The sequence below is a fragment of the Cyprinodon variegatus genome, unplaced genomic scaffold (genome assembly GCF_000732505.1).
Source record: "Cyprinodon variegatus isolate N-32 unplaced genomic scaffold, C_variegatus-1.0 Scaffold175, whole genome shotgun sequence".
NCBI classification, from domain to species: Eukaryota; Metazoa; Chordata; class Actinopteri; order Cyprinodontiformes; family Cyprinodontidae; genus Cyprinodon; species Cyprinodon variegatus.
In genome coordinates, this window is record NW_015150628.1 from 476,377 (window position 1) to 498,565 (window position 22,189).

The 22,189-nt window shown below is 36.0% G+C and overlaps 3 protein-coding genes across 3 annotated transcripts in view; all 3 read right to left on the reverse strand.

Moving 5' to 3' along the window:
• LOC107087180 (gastrula zinc finger protein XlCGF57.1-like) overlaps positions 1–2,791 on the reverse strand; it is a 10,533-nt gene extending 7,742 nt beyond the window's left edge. Inside the window, exon 1 of the mRNA XM_015378601.1 lies at positions 2,581–2,791. Within this exon, the coding sequence (XP_015234087.1) occupies positions 2,581–2,734 (154 nt within the window). The 5' untranslated portion in view covers positions 2,735–2,791. The remainder of the gene's footprint in view (positions 1–2,580) is intronic.
• A 5,591-nt stretch (positions 2,792–8,382) lies between these two features.
• Positions 8,383–14,503, reverse strand: LOC107087181 (gastrula zinc finger protein XlCGF57.1-like). Its single transcript, XM_015378602.1, has 2 exons — positions 14,291–14,503; positions 8,383–10,441 (listed from the first exon to the last, which is right to left on the reverse strand). Exons 1-2 carry the CDS (start codon positions 14,418–14,420, stop codon positions 9,063–9,065), a joined length of 1,509 nt encoding a protein of 502 aa, XP_015234088.1. The 5' UTR covers positions 14,421–14,503; the 3' UTR covers positions 8,383–9,062.
• Positions 14,504–16,011: 1,508 nt separating this feature from the next.
• LOC107087177 (gastrula zinc finger protein XlCGF57.1-like) lies at positions 16,012–21,179 on the reverse strand. Its single transcript, XM_015378597.1, has 2 exons — positions 20,928–21,179; positions 16,012–18,195 (listed from the first exon to the last, which is right to left on the reverse strand). Exons 1-2 carry the CDS (start codon positions 21,037–21,039, stop codon positions 16,457–16,459), a joined length of 1,851 nt encoding a protein of 616 aa, XP_015234083.1. The 5' UTR covers positions 21,040–21,179; the 3' UTR covers positions 16,012–16,456.
• Positions 21,180–22,189: the final 1,010 nt, after the last annotated feature.

Consider the following 22,189-nt stretch of genomic DNA (forward strand, 5'->3'; position numbering starts at 1 on the left):
AAGTTTTTAAGTCTGTAAAAAAGAAGTTTTTGAGGAAGAAGAAGAAGTAGTATTTTTTTTTAGACTTCAGAAACTCAGAAGCTGATCAAATATCGGGTTAAATATCGGTGGGGTGGCCGATGTCCAATATTCAGTTTTAAGGCCGATACAGGCAGATACCGATAGGGGGCCGATTATATCATGCATCCCTAATATATATAGTGTATATTTTATACTCCGATTCCTTTATCAGCAATACAGTCATGTGCAGGACACGCAACTGATCTATTTATAATTTATTTTTGGAATAAATAACATTACTTTCAATTAAATATTAGAGTCTTTTACCCATTCAGGTTTAAACATAAAACAATGTCTCATTGAGCAGGAGAAAAATGTTTCCTCTCTTGTAAACATTTTTGAGCAAAGGTAATGGAGCATTTAGCATATCTTTGAATTCAACAGCGTGGCTGTGCTGTAGGTGGTGCAGGTTGGATGTGTTACATTGGGCAGTCCCGACAGTTTTAAGACAAACTTTGCATTTCATGTTCCTTTGCTCAACATCTATGGCGTAATTTTAATGCGATCGAACTGAGCGTGTAGGGAGAACAATTTTCATCGTTTAAACTCGCACGCCCTCAACTCTGACAACGCGTTCTCGACTACTTCGCTCAGCTTCATCTCTGCTCTCGTTCGGCTCCACAGGATCAACTGATGCAATGTCTTTTACAGCTGTGTTAGACGGTTCTTCATTGGGCTCATCCACCCATCTCTTTGTTTACGCTTCCGACTGGATCGGTGGAGTTACGAGATTACACACCTGCTGCAGTGTCTTAAAGGGAAGGAAATACCAGCCACCAGTGCAAACATGAAAATGGCAGAATTAAGTTTCTTTCTTTTACCTACATGGGAAATTTGTCATCGGTTATCGTAGTGAAAGACAGTAATGGTAAAAATCCTGTTTATTACCTAGACCTAATTGGAAGAAATGGAGAAATAAATAATTTCGGAAAAAAATCCATAAAATCACATTTTCAACTTGTTTAGGAGTAAAGGACTGATGAAATCCTTATTTGCCCCACTGTAAAACAGAGATCTCATTGTTCTCTATGTTTCTAATTAAGGTTGGACAATATGTAAAATTTTCCAACCGATCTTCATCAGTCCAACAAATGGCGATGGACGATTTGTGCAGGTGACTTTGTGGGCAAAGCTCACCCTCCGTACGCCGCTTCTGCATTGTGGTAATATTTTTAACCACCTGAACAGATTATTAAACTCAATAAGGTAAACATGCTTGTCTTCTTTTCAAAAATGTATATGTTTTTTATTTTTTGAGTAGGAATAATTTTCTCTTTTCCAGCTGTTCTGACTATGTTATGAGGCAATATAGTTTTTTTTTATCGTTATTAATTTTTTTTTATGAATGTGCAAAAATCAACAGTTTCAACTTTTTTACTTTTTTATGGAAAGTACACGGCTTCAGTGGAAGAGAGATGTTTCCTTTTTTTATTTTCTTTAGTTGTTTAATTTTGGATTAGTTGTGTTAAAAGTCAAATGTACAACAGACAAATGACCTGCAAACATACAGGCCTACAATCTTGTGGTTTTTGGTTCTGGTTAAAACAATACCCAAAAAAAAAAAAAAAAAAGCTTGTCTCTGGTTTGGATCAGTTCTTTCTTTTCTTTCTGCACGCTGGCACTGGGGGAAAAGTTTTTGTGTTCCATTAAAAGCAGCATTAGGGTTTTTTTTTCAGTGTTTACAACTGTTTCTCTCTTAGACACAGTGATAAGCTCCGCTTTCACTGTGACCAACTGTATGCCTTAGTGTATGGATACTATCTCCAAACTAATCTACCTAACCCTTTCTTTCCTAGTCAGAAGTTAGTTTACTGTTATCACATGATCTTCCTGCAAAGTCAGTGACCCAAAGCAAATCAGTTTTCCAAAATAGAAATCTGTTTACCAGTCTGAGTGATTATCTCTGCAAAGCACATTGAGTAGATGTATTGTGAAGGCAAATTCAACACATACTTGAGAGGCCAGGTTATTTCTATTAGTTTAAAAATATAAACAGAAAGAGCAGTGAAAGGTATCAAAATTAAAAGGAAATTCTTCTTCTATACCAGATCTGCACAAAAAAGAAATCCTTGAAGCAAATCAACAACAAAGTTGATCCCCAACTTCGATCCCCAATACATATTAGGAAATGATGCACCACGGAGGATACTTGAGACTGGTGACGTTATGAGATGAGCTGAGGCTCATGGACTGTGGAGCCTCATGAACTGTGGGGATCGTTGAAGCAATTTGGCCAAACGGTTCAATATGAGGCTTCATTTCACATTCACTACTTGAGAAACGATCCGTCACATCAGGTGACATCACCCGTCACCCCAACGCGGAGCAGCATCTGACCGTTTCCTCCGAAAAACACATTAAAAGCCCAGATTACCACTCACAAAATGGCGGTTTCGGGTTGTTTCCACACAGTACTGGAGCCCATTTCGGCTTTATGATCCTTATCCTTTCGTCATATAGAAATGTGCCTAAACTGCATTCCACATAACATCCAGACCTAACCAGTGTAGCAGAACCTACCAGCCTGCAGGATGTTGGCATCCGGAAAGTATCCCTTCTCCTCTTCTTTAACCGTTTCTGAAATGTCTCCCATAGCTGCACTCTGCGCCCGCAGGAGCTGCTGTGTCTCTTCAGAAGTTACAGTTTTTACACTTATTGCGCTCAGATGTTCCATCCTACGAGAGGAGTTTCTAAAATGGAGAAATGTTTATCTGGTGGCGTCTTCTTCTGCTTCTGCTTCTTCTTCTTGAAAAGCTGTATAACGGTTTGCAAACTAGTTAAAGTGCATTACCGCCACCTACTGAAAAGGAGTTAAACCAGGAAACAAGACTCACCACCAGAAAAAAAAAAAAAACATAAATAATAATAATAAAATGAAATTAATAAATAATTACTAGTTTTCCAAATTGTATATTTTAACCCAACATAATGAAATACATAATGAAATTCGTCCTCATAATTTCTAATTTGTTTTCATGCTAATGTCACTCTGCCGGTTTCTGATGGTCCTATTAGTTTTCCCATCATATTTTAAATTTCTCACTTCAAGGTACTTTCCCACAGCTTTCACTATTATTTTTATTTTTTCAGTTTTCTTTGTCGTTTGAACACAGCAATTGATAATTTCTACCATGAAAAGTACAAAATCCTTCTTTTTAACAATCAATGAATCTTCAGCAATTTTGGGACACTCCTCCAGAGGGTTTGACCTTGTCCTTAGAGCAACTGTTCTGACTGCGATGGGATTATTTTTGCAGCATAAGATATTATGAGCTGCAATTTCTCTATTCTTATCTCTTCAGATCTCTTGCTTACTTCACAACCTCAATATGCAGCAGTATGTTCTCCATCACAGTTACATTTCATTTTTATTTCTTTACCCAACTTTCCATATTAATTCTCTTCAGCACGTTGTTTGCCTTTGCCTACAGCTGTTATATGACCAAATCTTTGGCATTTGAAACCTGAGGTACATATTCCAAGTTATCATTTTATACCATCAGCCATTTCAATATTTTGGAATACATTTACAAAAGATCTCATATTTGACAATATATGTATAATTGGAAATATACTCAAATCATTTTGTGTTTCTGTTAAATTTTGGATTAATTAAGTACTCGTTTTTTAATAAATTTGCCAATAAATATCAATTAGCTTCTTTTTTTTTTTTTTTTACAAGCATCTTGCTTACAGACCAGAAAAGCAGGAACATGTGTTTAGTAAACGTTTTTAATTTCTTTAATTTATTTAAGTGGGAAGGAAACTGAAAACCCACATATGGACTGGGATAGGGGAAAGCCTGCAGTCTGGTGCAAAGGCTTACTCAGGATGAAGTTTAGAAGAAAAATCAAGATCTGAATCACTCAGGGGATGTTTTGGTGATAAACCTCTGTTGCTTTGATAACCGGGATTATAATAGGGAATAAAATATGTTGTGTAAACGCACACAAAGAACAATAACTGTTTCACTAGCAAGGAACACACCAAAAGTTAATATGAGTTTATAGGTTTATTGACTGAATGCTGGATGAAGGGACAAGGGTATAAAGGATGAAGGGAGGGAGGGATGGAAGGGGTTGGGGGTCACTGACTTCTGAGGAGTAAACAGAGGGCGTGAAGATCTCATTTTGGGGGTTTGAACTTAATTTAACCTATTAACTCTATTTAATTTTCCAGTACAGCTGCTTACGTTGTTTTCTTTTTGGGCCATGAAGGCAAAACTAGTTTATGTTACAGAAAAATGTCTCTACTCTCTTCCAAAAATTCTTGTGGATGTTAACCTTAACTAGCTGCGAGGGATCATCGAAGCTTGTTAAGGTTTTGATATCTTGGATTGGGGATATTTTGTCTTTAGATCCTTTTGAGAGCAGTTCCTCCGTATTGTGTTATTATTTATCACCATACAACTGGAACTGGGTGGCCATGCCTGTTTCTGATCAGAGAGACTAACTGATGCCGGTAATCTTTTGTGGAGCAGGGATGACACAACCAGCACTGCATAAATGGGGAATCAACTGAAAATCCCTTATTTCCTCTACAGAAAATACAGAGCAGCTGTAACCTAAATCAGCTAAATTTAGTTTTAGAGTATTTCTTTGATTTCACCACCTTGTTGGTACTAGTCAGTATTGACGTTCTCTTAAGTCAATTTGTCAATATTTTCACATGATAATCACTTAAGTCAGCTGAATGTACAGAACGATCGTGTATAACTTTGACAGTGGGATATTAGAGATTTAGAATTGTTCATTATTTTCACAACATTTTGTTGTGATTCTTGTTTCCTTCTTTTCTGCACTGATCACTGTCTCTTCTTAGATCAGAGGTTTTAGAGGAGAGTCGGGATGTCACAGTAGGGGATTCTGTGTATAAACCGGACCAAATGTCGGGGTATCTTTGAGAAGAGGGGGTCCTGCTGCAGAAACCTGATGAGGTCCTGTTATATAAATACATCATCCCTTCTGGTCATTTTCCAGTCTCAGCATTAAAGAAATTACCTCTGGGTGGGGCATAGTTGTCTGTAGTGCTGCCAGAAGAGCAGCTTTGTGTATCAAAGCTATAGGTCAAAAATTCATCCAAAAATGTATATAATTTCTTTGGGATTTAATGATGAGGGTCATTACCTTTCTGCCATCAAAAATGTGTGATTTCTTATCGCCTCATGGGCCTCAAGAACATGAGAACTGTTGACAAATGATTCATGGTAATATAGCTGTGTTTAAGTGCAGCTGCTGTTGTAATGCGTTCCTGTGGTGTAGGAACTAGCATTAGTTTTAGAAGATCGATGAAACTTAGTAAATCCTCCCTTTCAATGGGTTCCTATGTTGCTGGTTGGATTTTGAGCAGGTCATCCAAAGACTTCAACTTCAACAGTGGATCATACTCTTTGAATTCATTTTCACAAGAAGAGGAAGAATTGTAACTACAATTATAACTGCATTTTGGATGGGCATTATTAAAATTAGGATATCAGAAATTCTAATTTAACTAGTCATAAAATAAGTAGTTGATATCTTTAATAACATTTCTATTAGCAGAAATATATTTTTGATGCCATGAATTGGATTTCTGGATATCTGTAAAGTTTAATAAATTTTTGATATCTGAAATTGTCATTATGACTAGCAGTATGGAGTATTATGGAGCAGTATTATGAAGGTCTGAATTCCTTTTTAAATAGGAAGTATGTTATTTTAGATATCTGGAAGTAAAAGCCCACGAGTGAGAAACATGACGTCATTTTTACTAGTAAAGCCTGGTACACTGTGCGATTTTCCAGTCGTGCGAGAATCTTTCTATCGGGCCCACTTTCAGCCTGATCGTGCGCGTTAGTCGTGTAGTGTACAGGGGGTTACGAGCGGTCTCAGCCTCTCACGACCACCTCCTAATCAGGAATCGGGAGGTCGGTAGAATATCAAACATGTCTGATTTTCTCCCGACCGCCTTGGGCAAATCGCTCAGGGCGCATGCGCAAAGAATGATTCATCTTTTTATTGTTCCTCTCAGATGTAAACACAGCAGCATGGCAGGGATGCAATGAGTGAACCGTAGTAGCGTTTGCTCAGCCACGTCTTTTTTCGCAAATATCTAGTCGCCTTTTCTTTTTGGGGCTTTCAGCACAAAAATGCACAAATTGCCAAGGTAGCGCATTTCACTCTAGTGAGTTTAATATTTCCCTTCTACTCGTTTGGCTTCTGGATAGACGTGTCAGAGCAGCTCCATCTCACTGCGGAGCCGAGTCTGATGTGGTTTTTAGTCGTACAGTGTGAGCAGGTAGATCACATGAGAGCGGTGGGTAGAACATAAATCGTGAGCTGTGAGCTCACACTGTAGGACTAAACCCTGCAGTTAGTCCTACAGTGTGAGCAGTAGCCGCATGCAACGGTTGAAAAAAATAGCACAGTTTACGCCTGGCTTTAGAATTATATTTCGGATATCTGAAATCTTCATTTTGACTAGGAAGAAATGCATTTAAGACATCTGTTTACATATTCAGTCAAGCTAATAAATGTCAAAACAGCCTGCCATATTCTACTACTCAGCAGCCAATGGAAATAAGTGACGAGCAACAGCTCAAATTGAAAAAGTAGCTGAATGGCTCATATTCACATGAAATCAACACGTAGTTGATGTGTATTTGACAAGTTGCCAATGCCATGTCTACCCTCATAAAATTCTGAAAAGTGTAAGGCTTTGGATGACATATCAGCACTAAATTTGATTGAAAACTATTCTGTTACGTTAATATACTGTGATGGCTGTAACTCAATAAATCATTTAAAATAAAATGTTTTTTTTCCAATTTTTTATTAATATTTATTAATTTATTAATTTGGAAAAATGTAAGTACAGATAAAAAAATGCCAAATTTCAAGGCAGAATCAAAGGTTATTAATCCTGATTTGAACTCCCTATATTGAATAAATTCCATGAATAGAGAAAACATGACACCGTTAACACGCCAAGGAGTGATGAATATATTAATATTAAAATGTAATTCCTTCCTAAAATCACTCTAAGACATATTAAATATATCTTGCTGATCTTACCCCTCCGAATCTAAATTAATCCACAAAAGTGTTTTTTATTTGCCAGAAAGTGATTTAAATGTATCTTTTGACCTGTAAAATGTAATTTGTGCATGGAATAGCTTTTATTAAACTATAAGGCATAACATGTAATATATATTATTTAACTCACCCCCTCCATCACTGAAATTATCCACAAAATACAGCAATAATATTATAACTAAAAACTCAAAAAAGTTGATATTGCATGATATGTGCCATTTAAGAAAATACTATGTTGCATCCTGGAGGGGAGGCTTCAGACTTTCCAACTGTGGGAGCATCAGAGTATCAGAATCAGAAAAGGCTTTGTTGCCAAGTACCGTGTAACACATAAAAAGGAATTTATTTGGGTGACAAGGTTCTCAACACTTAAAAACATACAGTTTACATAAATTGATGCAGCAATATATTGTTTGGAATAAACACATGCAAGGTGTAAAGGAAGAGCACTGTGGCAGATATTGAAAGTTAGCAATATTATGAAATTAAATAGTACAAAGTTGAGATATTCAGTTTGTTTTTTCCTCCAATAGAAGTGTCAGTTAGGGACCAGAAAAGGAGAATACCCTAAACTGTAGCTCCTACCTCCTGATCTTATCTAAGATAGGAGAGGAACTCCAGCATGCTGTGCTAAATCCAGACAGCCTTCAGCCTTATGGATATCATTACATGATGGAAACACACAGGAATAATGCCTGTCAAATTAGGGCTTTAGCCATAGAGGAAATAACTACGAAAAAAGAAGTTACACAGAAGTAATAAATGGCTAAAGATCTCCATTATAAAACTAAAACACATGTATTTTTGTTTAACTCTGTGTGGTAGGCTGTGTCTTTACGCCCTAGCTCTTTCCTTAAGGCCAGTATTATTTAGATACCACTTCTGCCATGACCTGTGTGCTTACCAATTTGAGGTATTCGCATTATGCCATGATGTGACTTAAACAACGATCAATTTGCCAATGCTAAAAAGCCAAGATATTACATGAGAATACACCAATACAGGGTTTCAATTACTATTACATTTGATAAAATTGAGAAGTACTTTTATTTGGCCTTTAAGGTTTCCGGCAATTTGGTAATCCTGTAATGTACTAATCTCATGATCCTTAGTTAACTTCCATCATGTGGGAGCCCTGAAAAAAAATCTCATTCTCTATTGCCCCATTTACACTATCCCTCTGGGATAGTGTAAATGGGGCAATAGAGGATCCATGCCGAGTTCCATGCCGGATCCATGCCGAGTTCGGACTGAGCTTGGATCATTTAACTGTGCCGAGCTTGGTTCCTTATGACCATTTACACATCATGCTAGCTCCGTTCCTTGCCTCCTATCGGTAGTCATCCATACTACAGCTCTCAAGGCAGGAATTACCCCCCCAAAAAATTGTGGCGCCCATAACATTTAGGAACTTATGTGCCTGGATAGCGTTCTCTGCCCAAATTTCAATGAGAGCCTCAGTCTCGGCATCATCCCAGGTCCCACGCTCTTTTGATGTAATTTATTGTTAATAGGCGGAGAAGAAGTTCATTTGTTAACAGGTGGAGAGATCTGTGATTTATAAAGCCGGACACGCCTGAAAACCAGCGAAATGAGTCAGCTGACTGTAAATAAGAGACGATGCACACATGCGCTGCTTGGTTTCAGAGAACTGAGCCACAATTGAATCGTGCAGAGCCCTACAATTGAACTAGTACTACCGGTATATGTAGAGCGGTTCGGTTGCGTCTTGCACGGTCCAGTTCAATTATGTTCTATTTACACTCATCAGTTAGTTAGTTGGTTACTGTCAGACCGTTCTCAGCTCAGTTTCAAAAGGGTAGTGTGAAAAGGGCTTATAGCACAGCATATGCCGCGCTGATCACTAACATCTGCTGTCATTTCAACAGTAATATTTCACAGCTAACTGCAGCGTCATAGTTTGAGTTTTCAAACTTTAGCCAGCTGTTGATTGGTGTGGGTTTTCATGTGTTTGTTTAGAGTTGCTTTTCGGGTAAATCTTTGTTCACACAGGTCACAACAGAAAGGTTTCTCTCCTTTATGAATTCTCAAGTGCATGTTTAGATGCTCTTTTCGTCTAAATCGTTGTCCACATTGATCACAACAGAACTGTTTCTCGTCCGTGTGGATTCTTACATGCGTCTTTAAATTTTCTTTTCTGTTGAATTTTTTACCACATACGTCGCAGCAGAAAGGTTTCTGTCCTGTGTGGATTCTTGAGTGTTTCTTAAAATTCTCTTTTTGACTAAACCTTTGCCCACATAGATCACAAAAGTATGGTTTCTGTCCTGTGTGGATTCTTATATGTGCGTTCAAATCTCCTTTATCCCTAAATCTCTGTCCACATAGATCACAATGGTAAGGTTTCAGCCCCGTGTGGATTCTCATGTGTATGTTAAAATTCCTTTTAAGGCTAAAGCTTTGTCCACAGTGATCACAATAGAAAGGTTTGTTACCCGTGTGGACTATAAGGTGTGTGTTTAAATTAGATTTTTGACTAAACCTTTGTCCACATATATCACAGCAGAAAGGTTTCTGTCCTGTGTGAACTCTCATGTGTGCTTTCAAATTTCCTTTAAGGCTAAAGCTATGTCCACATAGATCACAACAAAAAGGTTTCAGCCCTGTGTGGATCATCTTGTGTCTATTAAAATTGCTCTTTATACTAAACATTTTACCACAGTCATCACAGGTAAACTTCTTGTCTGTCTGGACTTCCCTTCCAGAGTCGACATTTCTCTTATCTGTAAAACATTTATTTTCCAATGAGCTGGAAGACCCTATATCTGAGTTGATTGTGTATTTTTGATTAAACTGATGTTGAACCAATTGTTCAGCAAACTCAAAAGATCTAAATGGTTTGTTTCCAATGTTTCCGTCTGACTCAGGAGCTTTACTCTCCTCCCAGTCATCGTCCATGTTGTTAGTTTTCAGACTAGTGTCTGTCAAGTGTTGCAGCTCTGAGATGGGATGTTTTATAGTCTCTTCAGTTTCTTCCTTTGCAGGGTCTTCAGTCTTTAAGTAAATAGAACCATCTTCACCTTCTTGTATCTTGCCTTTGAAAAAGTCAGGATAAAACTGGGAGAGCAGAGGGGACTGTTCATCATTCCCGCTGTTTATTTGAGTAGCAGTGACTGGAAACCTGACAGGATTGATCTCTTCCTTCTCACTGAGCTGCTCTTCCTTAAAGCTGACATAGACCTCCTCCTGTTCCTCCTTAATATGGTGGAGCTTTGGGTCATGGTGGTCAGCACAATGTCTGTGGTCTGCCGGAGCTTCTTCTTTAACAATCAGCATCTGCTTAACATCTGCAGGAAATAATGAAACAGATTAAGCATATTAGCCTGGATTGAATAACTTTATTATTGGGTTATATTTAATTTTATGGTATAATTACTATAATTTTCACCATTTCATTTATTATATATTATATTTTTGTTTATTACATTGGCTAAGTCATGACGAAACCTATTTACTTAATCAGAAGAAGAACATGGTAAAAGCTTTTTAATCTTTTCATCTAGCATCATGTTTTCTACATCTCACTGGTACATGAATGCTTTATATTGTGCTGCAAATTTCCAATTTGTATGCAGAATAATTTGATTTTAAAAAAAGGAAATCGACCCATCAACATTTTCTCAATTTAAATATTTCTTATTGAAGCATCAACATATCAAAATACACTTGATGATAACAATCAGATCCTCAAATAATAATAATTGAACTTTATTGATCTCACATTGGAGAAATTCACTCCTTGTATTTAACTCATCCCCTGGGGGAGCAGTGGGCTGCCATTGTGGGGCGCCCAGGGAACAATCGGGGGTAAAGGGTCCTGCTCAGCGGCCCAGTCTGACGGTATGTGGAAGTGGGTTTCAAACTCACAATTCCAAGCTCTATGCCCTAACCACTGGACTGCCACTCCCATATCGAAATCAAAATAAAGAGAAATCTACAAAAAAAATTTCACAAGAAACTTATAGGTTAGGGATGCAGATTATCAAAAAAAAAAGGTGATCCTGTCAATCAACTAACAATTAAGTGGCCATTTCCTTTAAAAAAAAAACCATACATTTTCAAAGTATGAAGCACGTTTATCCAAACATAGAGGCAGCAGTGACCAACAATTAGGGATGGGCTTTGTTTAAAATTTAACAATATTGTTTCAGATAATTTAAAGAGAATTAAACACATCCAAAAAGTGTAATAAAATGACTAAAGTTATGCTTACTATTATTCTGGAAGTTATGGATGATAGTAATCATTTGCTCAAAAAGTATGAACAAAGCGGTGGGTATCAAAACAAAGTAAAAGGAATAAATTGTTAAAAAGGCTGCTGCAGAAGTGCCAGTCCAAATGCAGAGGAAACAAATTCAGTTAGTTAACAGGGCATAACACCGGTGCAGTGCGGTTAAAAGGTGGCACTCACATGGAGTCTGGAGGTGTTTAATTATGTTGGTCGTCTGCTGTCTTTTACATGATATATTCCTGCTGCAAATGCAGCAATGGGATGACTTCTCATTTTTACAGATCCCTTTTAAATCCCGCCAGAAACACTTAAGGATTCTTTTTTCATTAGTATTTGGGAGGTCCCTGAAGAAGCCCGACACAAAAACAGTGCCATCCTGTGGTGACATGGCCAGTGAAATAACTGTGCTGTAAAACTGAAATTAGCTGTCACTGAAAAAAAGAAAAAAGCCTCAGCTTAAATTAGCTGCATAATAGTTTTTTTTTTATACACCTTTTTAGTAGGAGTGTTTGATTTTTTTATGTTTAATTTTTCATATTTGACAATTGAATGTCTTTTCAATGTTTAAATTTCCCATTTTATATTTAACACTGCCAAATGTCTTTTTAAATGTCTATGCAAGTTGTCTCTATAAAAGTAACAAATAATTTTTCTGTTTTTTTTTTTGCACAATTATGTTGTTTTTTTATGTTTAGCTTTGAAGGAAGATGCATTTCTTCATCATGGCATTTATTTGGCAATAAACTATATCCAAGGCAATGCATGGGATTCAGATATTGATACACTACACCATTATATTTGTGATAAAAAAAAGCACGTAGCTGGCCTGACTTAGTCCTTTATCCACCACTCTCTGTGGGAAGCTTGGGCTTTCACTTTCAATTTTCTGTTGCTGCCTCGAAATAATTTTACAAACTGGACGTAAAAACAATTTAGCCATTTGTCCTCGTCTTTAGGCTGAGGAACTGTAGCGAACGCAGTTACATAAGCATTTTTCTTTGTGAATATGAATATGTTTTACTTTTAATCTCCATTTCATATTTGTGTATTTTTTTATTAATATGTACATACTTTGGGGAAATATTGTAATTATGTCAGATGGAGACGTCACCGATTAGGTTATCACTTGATCACATGATGCCCTGGATGGAAAATTCTGATGGCTAAACAGATGAGGCGTAATGAATACTTAAAAACTAGTCCAGGCATTTGTTACTTCAAGGCTGGACTATTGTACTTCTTTACTTTCAGGAAGCCTATTTAATTCAGTTGAAAACCTTAAGATGATCCAAAACACTGCATCTAGAGTTCATATGAAAACTAAAAAGAGAAACCACACTGGCTTCACATTAAATCCAGGAGAGAAATTCAAATTCAAAATGAGATGAGAAACCCTGGGGTAGAATAATAAAGTTAATGTTTTAGGGGTCTAAATATTATAGTTTTAAACCCAAGCAGCTTGAGAACAGGTGAAATCACCTTTTTTTTTTGCCAACTTCATCCTTGTCTATAAATAGAGTGTAAGCACTTATTGCTGCGTCACACAGCAGAGAGAAGACCAGATAACAGGAATTAAGGACCCACAGCAACAGATGACCTCTGCAACTTTGAACACAAAACCAAATACAATCCATGGATGTGATTATTTTATCTACTGACATCTGCATGTGTAACAGAGTAATTCATTAATTATTACCAATTGATCTCTTCAGACTCAAAATCCAGACTAGGGCTGCAACCAGCAATTATTTTGCAAATCAATTAGTTTTCGAATAATCGTTTAATAATCGGACAGCAAAAGATTCCTTAAAGAATCTTGATTAAATCAAACCAGGAGAAACTAAAACTTTTCTACTTGAGGAGTTTTAAATAGAGCATATTGACAAATGAAAAATATATATCTTTTTATCTTAAATGCAAAAATGTTTATACATTTTTTTTTTTTTTTTTTTTTTTTTTTACAATTTTGGTATAATAACTGCTTTAAGTGGGTTGATCTTTCAGCCAAAGGCATGTTTTAGAGCAGGCATCCCCAAACTCGGTCCTCGAGGGCCGCTGTCCTGCAGGTTTTAGAGGTTTCACTGCTTTAAAACAGCTGATTATAATGATTGCAGTAGAGCAAAAGCCTGTTAATTAGCTTTCAATTAAAATCAGCTGTGCTGGAGCAAGGAAACCTCTAAAACCTGAAGGACAGCGGCCCTCGAGGACCGAGTTTGGGGATGCCTGCTTTAGAGCCTCTATAGACTTAGACTTGACTTTATTAATCCCTTGGGATTACTCCCTTCAGGAAATTGTATTTCCAGTAGCAGGAAAAATTGCACATACAAGAAAATAGAGGATGTTTAGACACAGTATATACAATAGAAAAATAACATCAATTAAATAAGGTGTAGGAATATGTATTGGGGGATGAGGATAGACAAATAAATACAGAGGGCTATAGCAAAAACAATGACTTAAATTAACAGTTATGTTTATTATGTTTATTTTTGAATAATTGTTAATCACGGTTAATCCGATTGTTTCAACCCTAATATAGACGCATATTTGCAGAAAAATACAATCAGTAAAGCACCGGAATTTAGAATAAAAAAAAATAAAAAAAAATAAATAAATAAAATTAAAAATAATCATTATTTAATAATAAATAAACAACACTCTCTTGACTATTTCTCTTATTATATCCATAAAGTCATTTAATGCTAATTTCGGATGGAAATTAACCTTTCTAAGTAAGCTTGTATCTTGTTGTCAGGCCCAATTTTCCACTCACAATATGGCGGCGGAAACGTTTTTTTATTATTATTTTTTTTTTAAGCTTATACCGAAACATTAAACGTGCTAAGGCGTGTTGAAGGTGATCTACATGTCATCTAAAATATAAAGGAGGTGAAAACATACACACCTAATCTGAGCAGCAGAACGCTGGGGTTATAACCTTCCGAGATTTTGGGATCCAGCTTATATTCTTCGTCCTCTTTAGAAATCTCTCCCTCTGCTGATTTCTGCCACTGTTGGAGCCGCTGCCTCCGCATTTCTATTCATCACTTGTTCAATTGTTCACTGAAAGAGTCATCAGAGCTCAGATCCCATACAAACAGAGAATCCAAACGTCTTTAAATAGACGCATTCTTTTCTCAGTTTCATTTGCCAAGCTAATGTTATAGCGCCACCAAGCGGAGTGGAGTTTTTCTGACACCTCTGGTATTATGTGTTTATTGAAATGGGCTATACCAAAGTTACACAATTTAAATATGTATCACCAATACTAATACCAGTGATTATTTTTGATAAGTTGGGGGCACATTATCAGAAATATGATTTGAGAAGCTGGTTAAAATGGCAAAAAAAATAAAATAAATGCTTTTCTTTTGCAACAATACACTACTTCCCTCCTCAGCAGCTTATATGATGAAAAACAATAAAACATGTTACACTTTCTCTGGTTAAAAACAAAAGTTACATTTCCCTCTAGTATGTTTACCTAATTTCAACAATTTTCTTTTTAACCCTGTAAGTCTGGATAAAGTTAATTCATCCGTCCTGTTCCACCATTTCCTCATGAAAAGGTTAAAAATCCACAATTCTTTCAGATTTCCACTATATCTGCAATCTTCACTTGACTTTACATTTAATGACTGATTTTAATTCCCCTTTTACTGAATGGAACCATTATATAAATTTGATATAAGGGATCACTCCTCCAGGTGATCCCTGCCTAAGAGGGTTTTTTGTTTTTCATAGTGAATCATTCAGTTCAGGTGAGGGATGCTGAGTATCCCCTTGATGCAATCCTCTTTGTGGCTCCTCTCTGTATGGGAAGGCTATGCGCAGAGGTAATCTCTCAACGTGATGGGAAATCCCTGAAAGGGATCCTCAGTAAAGAGTTACAGATTCCCCATTAGAGTGGTATGTGCTGCTCATAGATACATTTTTTTTTTTTAGATTGCTGCTTTTTTAATAAAAAGTCATGCAGGGCACTCATGTACAAGAGTGCACAGTTTTTATGCTAAAAGTTTATGGCAGGAAGAAATTCACTAAATATGCTGCAATAATTATTTCTTGATTGTTTTACAGTGATTACATTCAGTAGGTAGACATTGCAACACACCTCAGCTCCCATCATTCTGCACCAGTTGTTGCCAGTTTACCTGTTCCTGTCTGAGTTTAGGTTTATCTTTAAAATGAACTGCACCTATTTGAATCACACAATCCAATGAAAAGCATTACAGCTCTGTGCGTGAGGGTAGTCAGGAAATTGCGTCTACCTTCAATGTTCCCACCAGCAGTAGTAGTGAAGCCGGTTCAGTCACAGCACCATGGACAGTGCTGGTTGTTTGTTTATAGTAGAAGCCACACAATAGCTGCTTACTGTAATGTGTAGAAGGATAACTTCCTCTATAATGCATCTTAAAATAGAGTGTAGAAAAATACTTCTTCAAATTAAATATTTTTTTCCTGGGAATAAATTTATTTGTTAAAATTTCAGTTTGAATTTACATTTTTACAAAGGAAATATTTCATACGGTATTTTCAATGTACATGTGTTTATTACTCTTCCCTTAGCTTTTAACTGTGAACATTTTTACCGGATTCAAATTTCTACACATATCAATAAATTAACAAACATACAACAAACCTTATTTTATTATGAGGATTTTTTTCTCTGTAGTTTAATGAACAGTTATATCAATAGCAGAATAAAGCAAAGATGTATAACAATATACAAATAAATTGGCAAATTCTCAAAGCAATTAAATATAGTCTATGTTAAACATAAACTCAATTATAGTCATTTTAGTTATACCTTATAACATTAAGTTCGACCAGATGCACTTTACAAGACAAACAGCTCCCGTTTATATACAGAAATAAAAACTTCAACATCTGATTACATAGACAGACTTCATTCAAAACATAAAATAAATTATTTAAACCTAGTTGGAGCAAAACTAAATGATGTCTGCGAACTATGACTTAAAAGTATAATTGAAAATGTTTTAAAACCAAAGAAAATAATCACTAGAAAGTGAAGACATATAATGATACCACAAAAAATAAATAACCTTGCTTAACACATTTTCTGGCCAGTGTGGATTTTCATGTGTCTGTTTAAGTTCGCTTTTTCGTTAAAATTGTGTCCACACTGATCACAAGCAAAAGGTTTCTGTACAGTGTGGATTCGCATGTGTGTGTTTAAAGTAGATTTATAACCAAAACTTTGTCCACACAGATCACAACAGAAAGGTTTATATCCTGTATGGATTCTCATGTGTCGTTTTAAAGTTGTATTAACACTGAACCTTTGTCCACATACGTCACAGCAAAACGGTTTCTCTCTGGTGTGGATTCTCATATGTATCTTTAAATTGGTTTTTACACTAGATCTGTGTCCACATATATCACAACTGAAAGGTTTCTGTCCAGTGTGGATTCTCATGTGCGTGTTTAAATTTGTTTTAGCTCGAAATTTTTGCCCACATACATCACAACAGAAAGGTTTCTGTCCTGTGTGGATTCTTATGTGTGTGATTAAGTTTTCATTTTGGGTAAATCTTTGACCGCAAACGTCACAACAAAAGGGTTTCTGCCCTGTGTGGATTCTCACATGTGTGTTTAACTGTTCCTTTTGGGTAAATCTTTCTCCACAGAGATCGCAACAGAAGGGTTTCTGTCCAGTGTGAAATCTCATATGCATGTTTAGACTTTCTTTATGACCAAATTTTTTTCCACACAGATCACAAGAGAAAGGTTTCTGTCCTGTGTGGCTTCTTACATGTCTGTCCAATGTCGCTTTTTGGCTAAACCTTTGTCCACATAAATCACAACAAAAAGGTTTCTGTCCAGTGTGGATTCTTTTGTGTGTGTTTAAATTAGATTTTTGGCTAAATCTTTGCCCACACTGGTCACAACTGAAAGGTTTTTGTCCTGTGTGGATGGTCATGTGTATGTTCAAACTGCCTTTTTCGCTGAAGCTTTGTCCACAAAGATCACAACAAAATGGTTTCTCTCCAGAATGGATTCTCATGTGTATTTTCAAATGTTCTTTTCGGCTATATCTCTTATCACACAGATCACAGCAGTAAGGTTTATCTCCTGTGTGGATTTTCTTATGCCTGTTTAAACTGTATTTTAATATAAATGTTTTACCACAGTCTTCACAGGCAAACTTCACTCCTCCCTTGACTTTTCTTTGCAAGTTCACACTTTTATTCTCTGTAAAACCTTTATCATCATGTGAGTTTGATGACCCCATTTTTGAAATGATTGAGTCTTGTTGAAGTAAGCGAAGGTGAACAAATCGTTCAGCAAACTCAGAGGAGCTAAAAGTATTGTTGATGTCTCCATCTGACTCAGGAACTCTGCTGTCCCTCCAGTCATTCTCTGTATCCTTGGTTTTCAGTTCTGAGTCTAAGAAGTCTTTCAGAACATGGTTCTCTACATCCTCCTCCTCTTTGTCCTTCTCAGTGTTTTCAGTCTTCAAGTAAATGTTACCATCTGCACATTCTTGAATCCTGGTGGATTCTTCTCCATCGTTTTCCGCTGGAAGCTCTGTGACTCTAATTTGGTTGGGATAAAGCAGGTAGGGCAGAATAGACTGGTCATCATCCACCCTCTTTAAGAGAATGGCAGTTACTGGAAACCCGGTGGCATCAGTCTCCTCCTTCCCATTGAGCTGCTCTCCCCCAAGACTGACGCAGACTTCTTCTCGTTCCTCTTTAATATGGTCGGGCTCTGGGTCATGAAGGTCGGTGTTCGGTCTGTGGTCTACAAGAGCTTCTTCTTTAACAACCACCATCTGTTTAATATCTGCAAGAAATAATTTGAGGTATTTTGCATATTAGAAAGTATTTGAACTTCAGCCTGGACTAAGATGCTTTTTAACAAAGATATATTTAGGTGCTTTGATTATGAACATTCATTTCTTTTGGATTATGTTTTTTTTATGTTTGTTAAGTAATGCCAACACTACAGTAGGATTGTCACTATACTAAACTTTCAAACTTCAAGTTGATACCTTGGAAAGTATTCAATATTTTTTTCTTACCATAATATATATATATTAAATAATAATTAAAGGCATGAAAAATGTTTAATGAACATGAAAAACCTTGGGCATGGAGCATGCTTTCTCAACATAATCACAGTAAAATAAATAACCCAAATATAGCAAAATATGATAGAATTTCTAAGGTTTTCTAAAATATTGTAAATTTAATGTGCAAATATTTGAGAAATCTAAAATGAACAAAAGTCATGAACAATAATATATTTTTAACAAGTTTCTCTATGAAATAATCAAATTTTAATGTCTGTACCATATATAACCAACTCATCAACTCTTTCTGTTAAAATATTGAGATGTTTTTCTGGTATTGAGATATTTCACATCAGATGTTAAATACTACAACAACAAAAAAACCAAATATATAAATATATATAATCAAATATAGAGAAATCAAAGTAATTTACAGTATATCTGTAAAGTATTCACAGTAGAGCTGTCAAAAGATACTCAAAAAAGTGTGCAGACTAAAAATCGCTGTATCCTGATACAACGCTGATCTGGCATGTATTGATAATTGGGGTGTAAGAAGAAATCGAATCTATCAAATATACAATATTTCATTAGATAATATTCTTATTGATTTGAAATACAACCAAATGGATCTTAAATATCTAAAATAATTATAAGCAAACATCCATTTAACTATTTTACTTTTATATAAATCTTAAACCTAACAGACAGAGCGGCAGAGCAACAACTTCTTTCTAGAGTTACAAAATTATATATATATAAAAAAAAAAAAATCGCATTTTATCATCTTTGCTATTGTATCTGGATATAGCAAAAACATTTTTTTTAACTCTAATTATCTTTAATAAACAATGTTGTATGTTTCTTTTTCATGGTATTGAAAATGGTATTGAGCATCAAATATTTTTCTGGGTATTAATATTGAGTTTAAAATGTTTGTCTTGCGACAACCCTAATTCCCAATGTCTTATACCAAATCAGTTTTCCACACAGATTGAACTTGGCCTTCCTCATGCCTTCCTTACTGTCAGATTAGTTAGTGGATCTCGACGTTATGTCTGTGTTTTGAGAATCTTTTGGTGTGATTCATTTTGTCAGGGAGTTCCCACTTAAGTTTTTCTGAAAAGGCCATGTAGACTTGTATAATTTTTCTCCCTTAATAATAAAAACATTCACCAAAAAACATAATTTCCAAATCGGCATTCATGTCAGGAACACTGCCTCAGTGTGACTGATTTTTGCAGTGACTGGCTATTCCAGGGGAATTAAACTCAAGTCCTTTATGGGACAGTAGCCTGCAACATTTAATCCTTATTCAAACAATCTCTTTCATCCCCTCGTCCTCTGTTCCATCACAAATAGAAGCTTTTCCAGTCAGTTTGATCCTTTCTACCAACAGGGGGGACAGGTCCCCTCCATCACCCTTGACATGCACAGATCGAGTGTATATGTTATCTATATGTGAGCTAAACGTGGTAATCTCTAAAATCCAGATGAGCCAAACAGGATGTCAGACATGGGGTGAGCAAAACAGATTTGGTAAATCTAAGATAAGAGGCTCTGCAAAGACAGGTCCTGCAAACATCAAGTGAGGACTGCTGCATGGAAACCTTTTCCAGCAGACACATAGTATGGTATGCCAGAATCCAGTTTTAGATATGTCCCTTTCCCAGCACACCTGAACCAAATGGCAGTTCTGCAAAGTCCTGTTAGTGACCCAATTATTTAAGTCAGGTATGTTAGAAATAAAGACACATCTAAAAGTTGCAAGACACTGGTGCTGCAGACTGAGGTTTGAAAGATCTGGGCAAGGCACTTGTCAGAATATTCCAGCTGACATGTTTATAGGACACATTTCAATAACTGATCAGCTATTTTATTCCAAATAATAAAAATATAATTACATGAATTATTAACTAATTACATTGTAATTATCCACTGTACAAACAGCAAACCAGAACCACACAGAGCTTTAATTAATATTATATGCAGGCTTAATATCTATCTAATAAAAGCATGAGTTAAATGTTTATTAAATTTAAATAATTTTTTTATTGAAATAAATTATTCAATAAACATGCTGCATGTAAGGTGGTTTAGGCCTATCGTAATTTATATTATAGCTTTCTCTATATTTGATCCAGTTGTATGTGTTATAATTAATAATACTTCATAGTACATCAAACTGCTAAAGCTGTGTGAGATTCTAGCAAATATTGCGTCCTTACATCCTTTTTTATGTATCTTTTTTTACATTGAGCACTTGCCCTCTGCGGGGCCTTGGGTGGTAATCTTTTAGTGCTTCTTCGACATGGAAAACTCCGTTTATATGCGAACTTGTGCCTGTTTCAAATTGAAGGTTGCCACTCACAATATGGCGGATAGTCCCTACAGTCAACGAAGCGTTCTACACCTACAGTGTACATCTGAGTGTGTTTCCCTTAGTTAAAATGGTCGCAAACTGTAACACGAAAAAAATACCAGATTTAATCTGTGAATTTACCAGCATCCGGGATTCTGTGATCCGGTTTATATTCTTTCTCCTCCGCTTCAGCTGTTTCAGAAATCTCTCCCATTTCTGTACTCTGCCACCGATGGAGCTGTGGTCTCCACATCTTACTCCGTAGCCTTTTTTTTTTTAAATTACTCTTTAATTATTACTAAGCAGTAAGAGCTCATCTTCCATCTATAATCCAAAAAAGATTATTATATTTCTTTGTTCTTCCCCAAACTGAGATTCCTTCAGCTGCAGGCATCTTCTTCTTCTTTTCTACTTCTTCTTCTTCTTTTCTATCATGGCGGATCGCAAGCAACTTTAAGGTGCATACCGCCACCTTCTGTTCATGAGTGTGTAGCAACATTGTTTTACATCTATTAAATTCTATTTTTTAATTTTGTATTCTGAAGATAAATAAATAATGCTTTCCTTAATCTATAAATATCCTTTATATTTCCTCCATTTCCCAATATTCCTTTAACCACCCTTCTCAATTTCTCCCTTTAATGTTCATAAATTGTACAGTTCAATACATGTTGTACATTTTCTTTTTCTCCACATCCTTCCCATTTATCATTATTTTTCCACCCTATTAAATATAAATAGTCATGTAGGCATGACCTACTCTTAATCTTATCATTATTACTTCTTCCCTTCTGTTTCCCTCATTAATGTTTCTATTTAATACAGATTTTGTACCTTATATAATCCTCTTCCTTTCTTATCTTCATTTCACCTCTTTTGTCATTTTTCCATTTCTTAACTCTTAATAAGTGATTTTTCTTCCCCTTTCCTAAAAGGAATTCTAATCTTTATTGTTCCCTCTAAAGCCCTTTTTGCTGCTATATCTGCCTTTTCATTGCCTTTTCCTCCTTCATGTGCTGGAACCCAACATAACCAAATATCAATGTCACCCCTACAGTATATAATCTAAACAGACTGTTCTGGATTTCTAATACTAAATCTTTTCTATCATTTCCTTCCCCCTCAATAATTTCTAAAACTGCTTTGGGATCTGTACAGACCACCACCCTGCTTGCTCTAACCTCCTCTTCCCATTGTAAGCTTTGTATAACTTTTCTATTATGGCTGATTGCAAGCAACTTTAAGGTGCATACCGCTGCCTACTGCACACGAGTCTATAGCAACATGGACTATTGAAAATGACATGGAAAATGTTTTCCTTACTGATAAATGTTGATGTTTCCTTCACTTGTTCTACATATTTTCCCTCCACATCCCTCACATTTATCAGTATTTTTCCAACC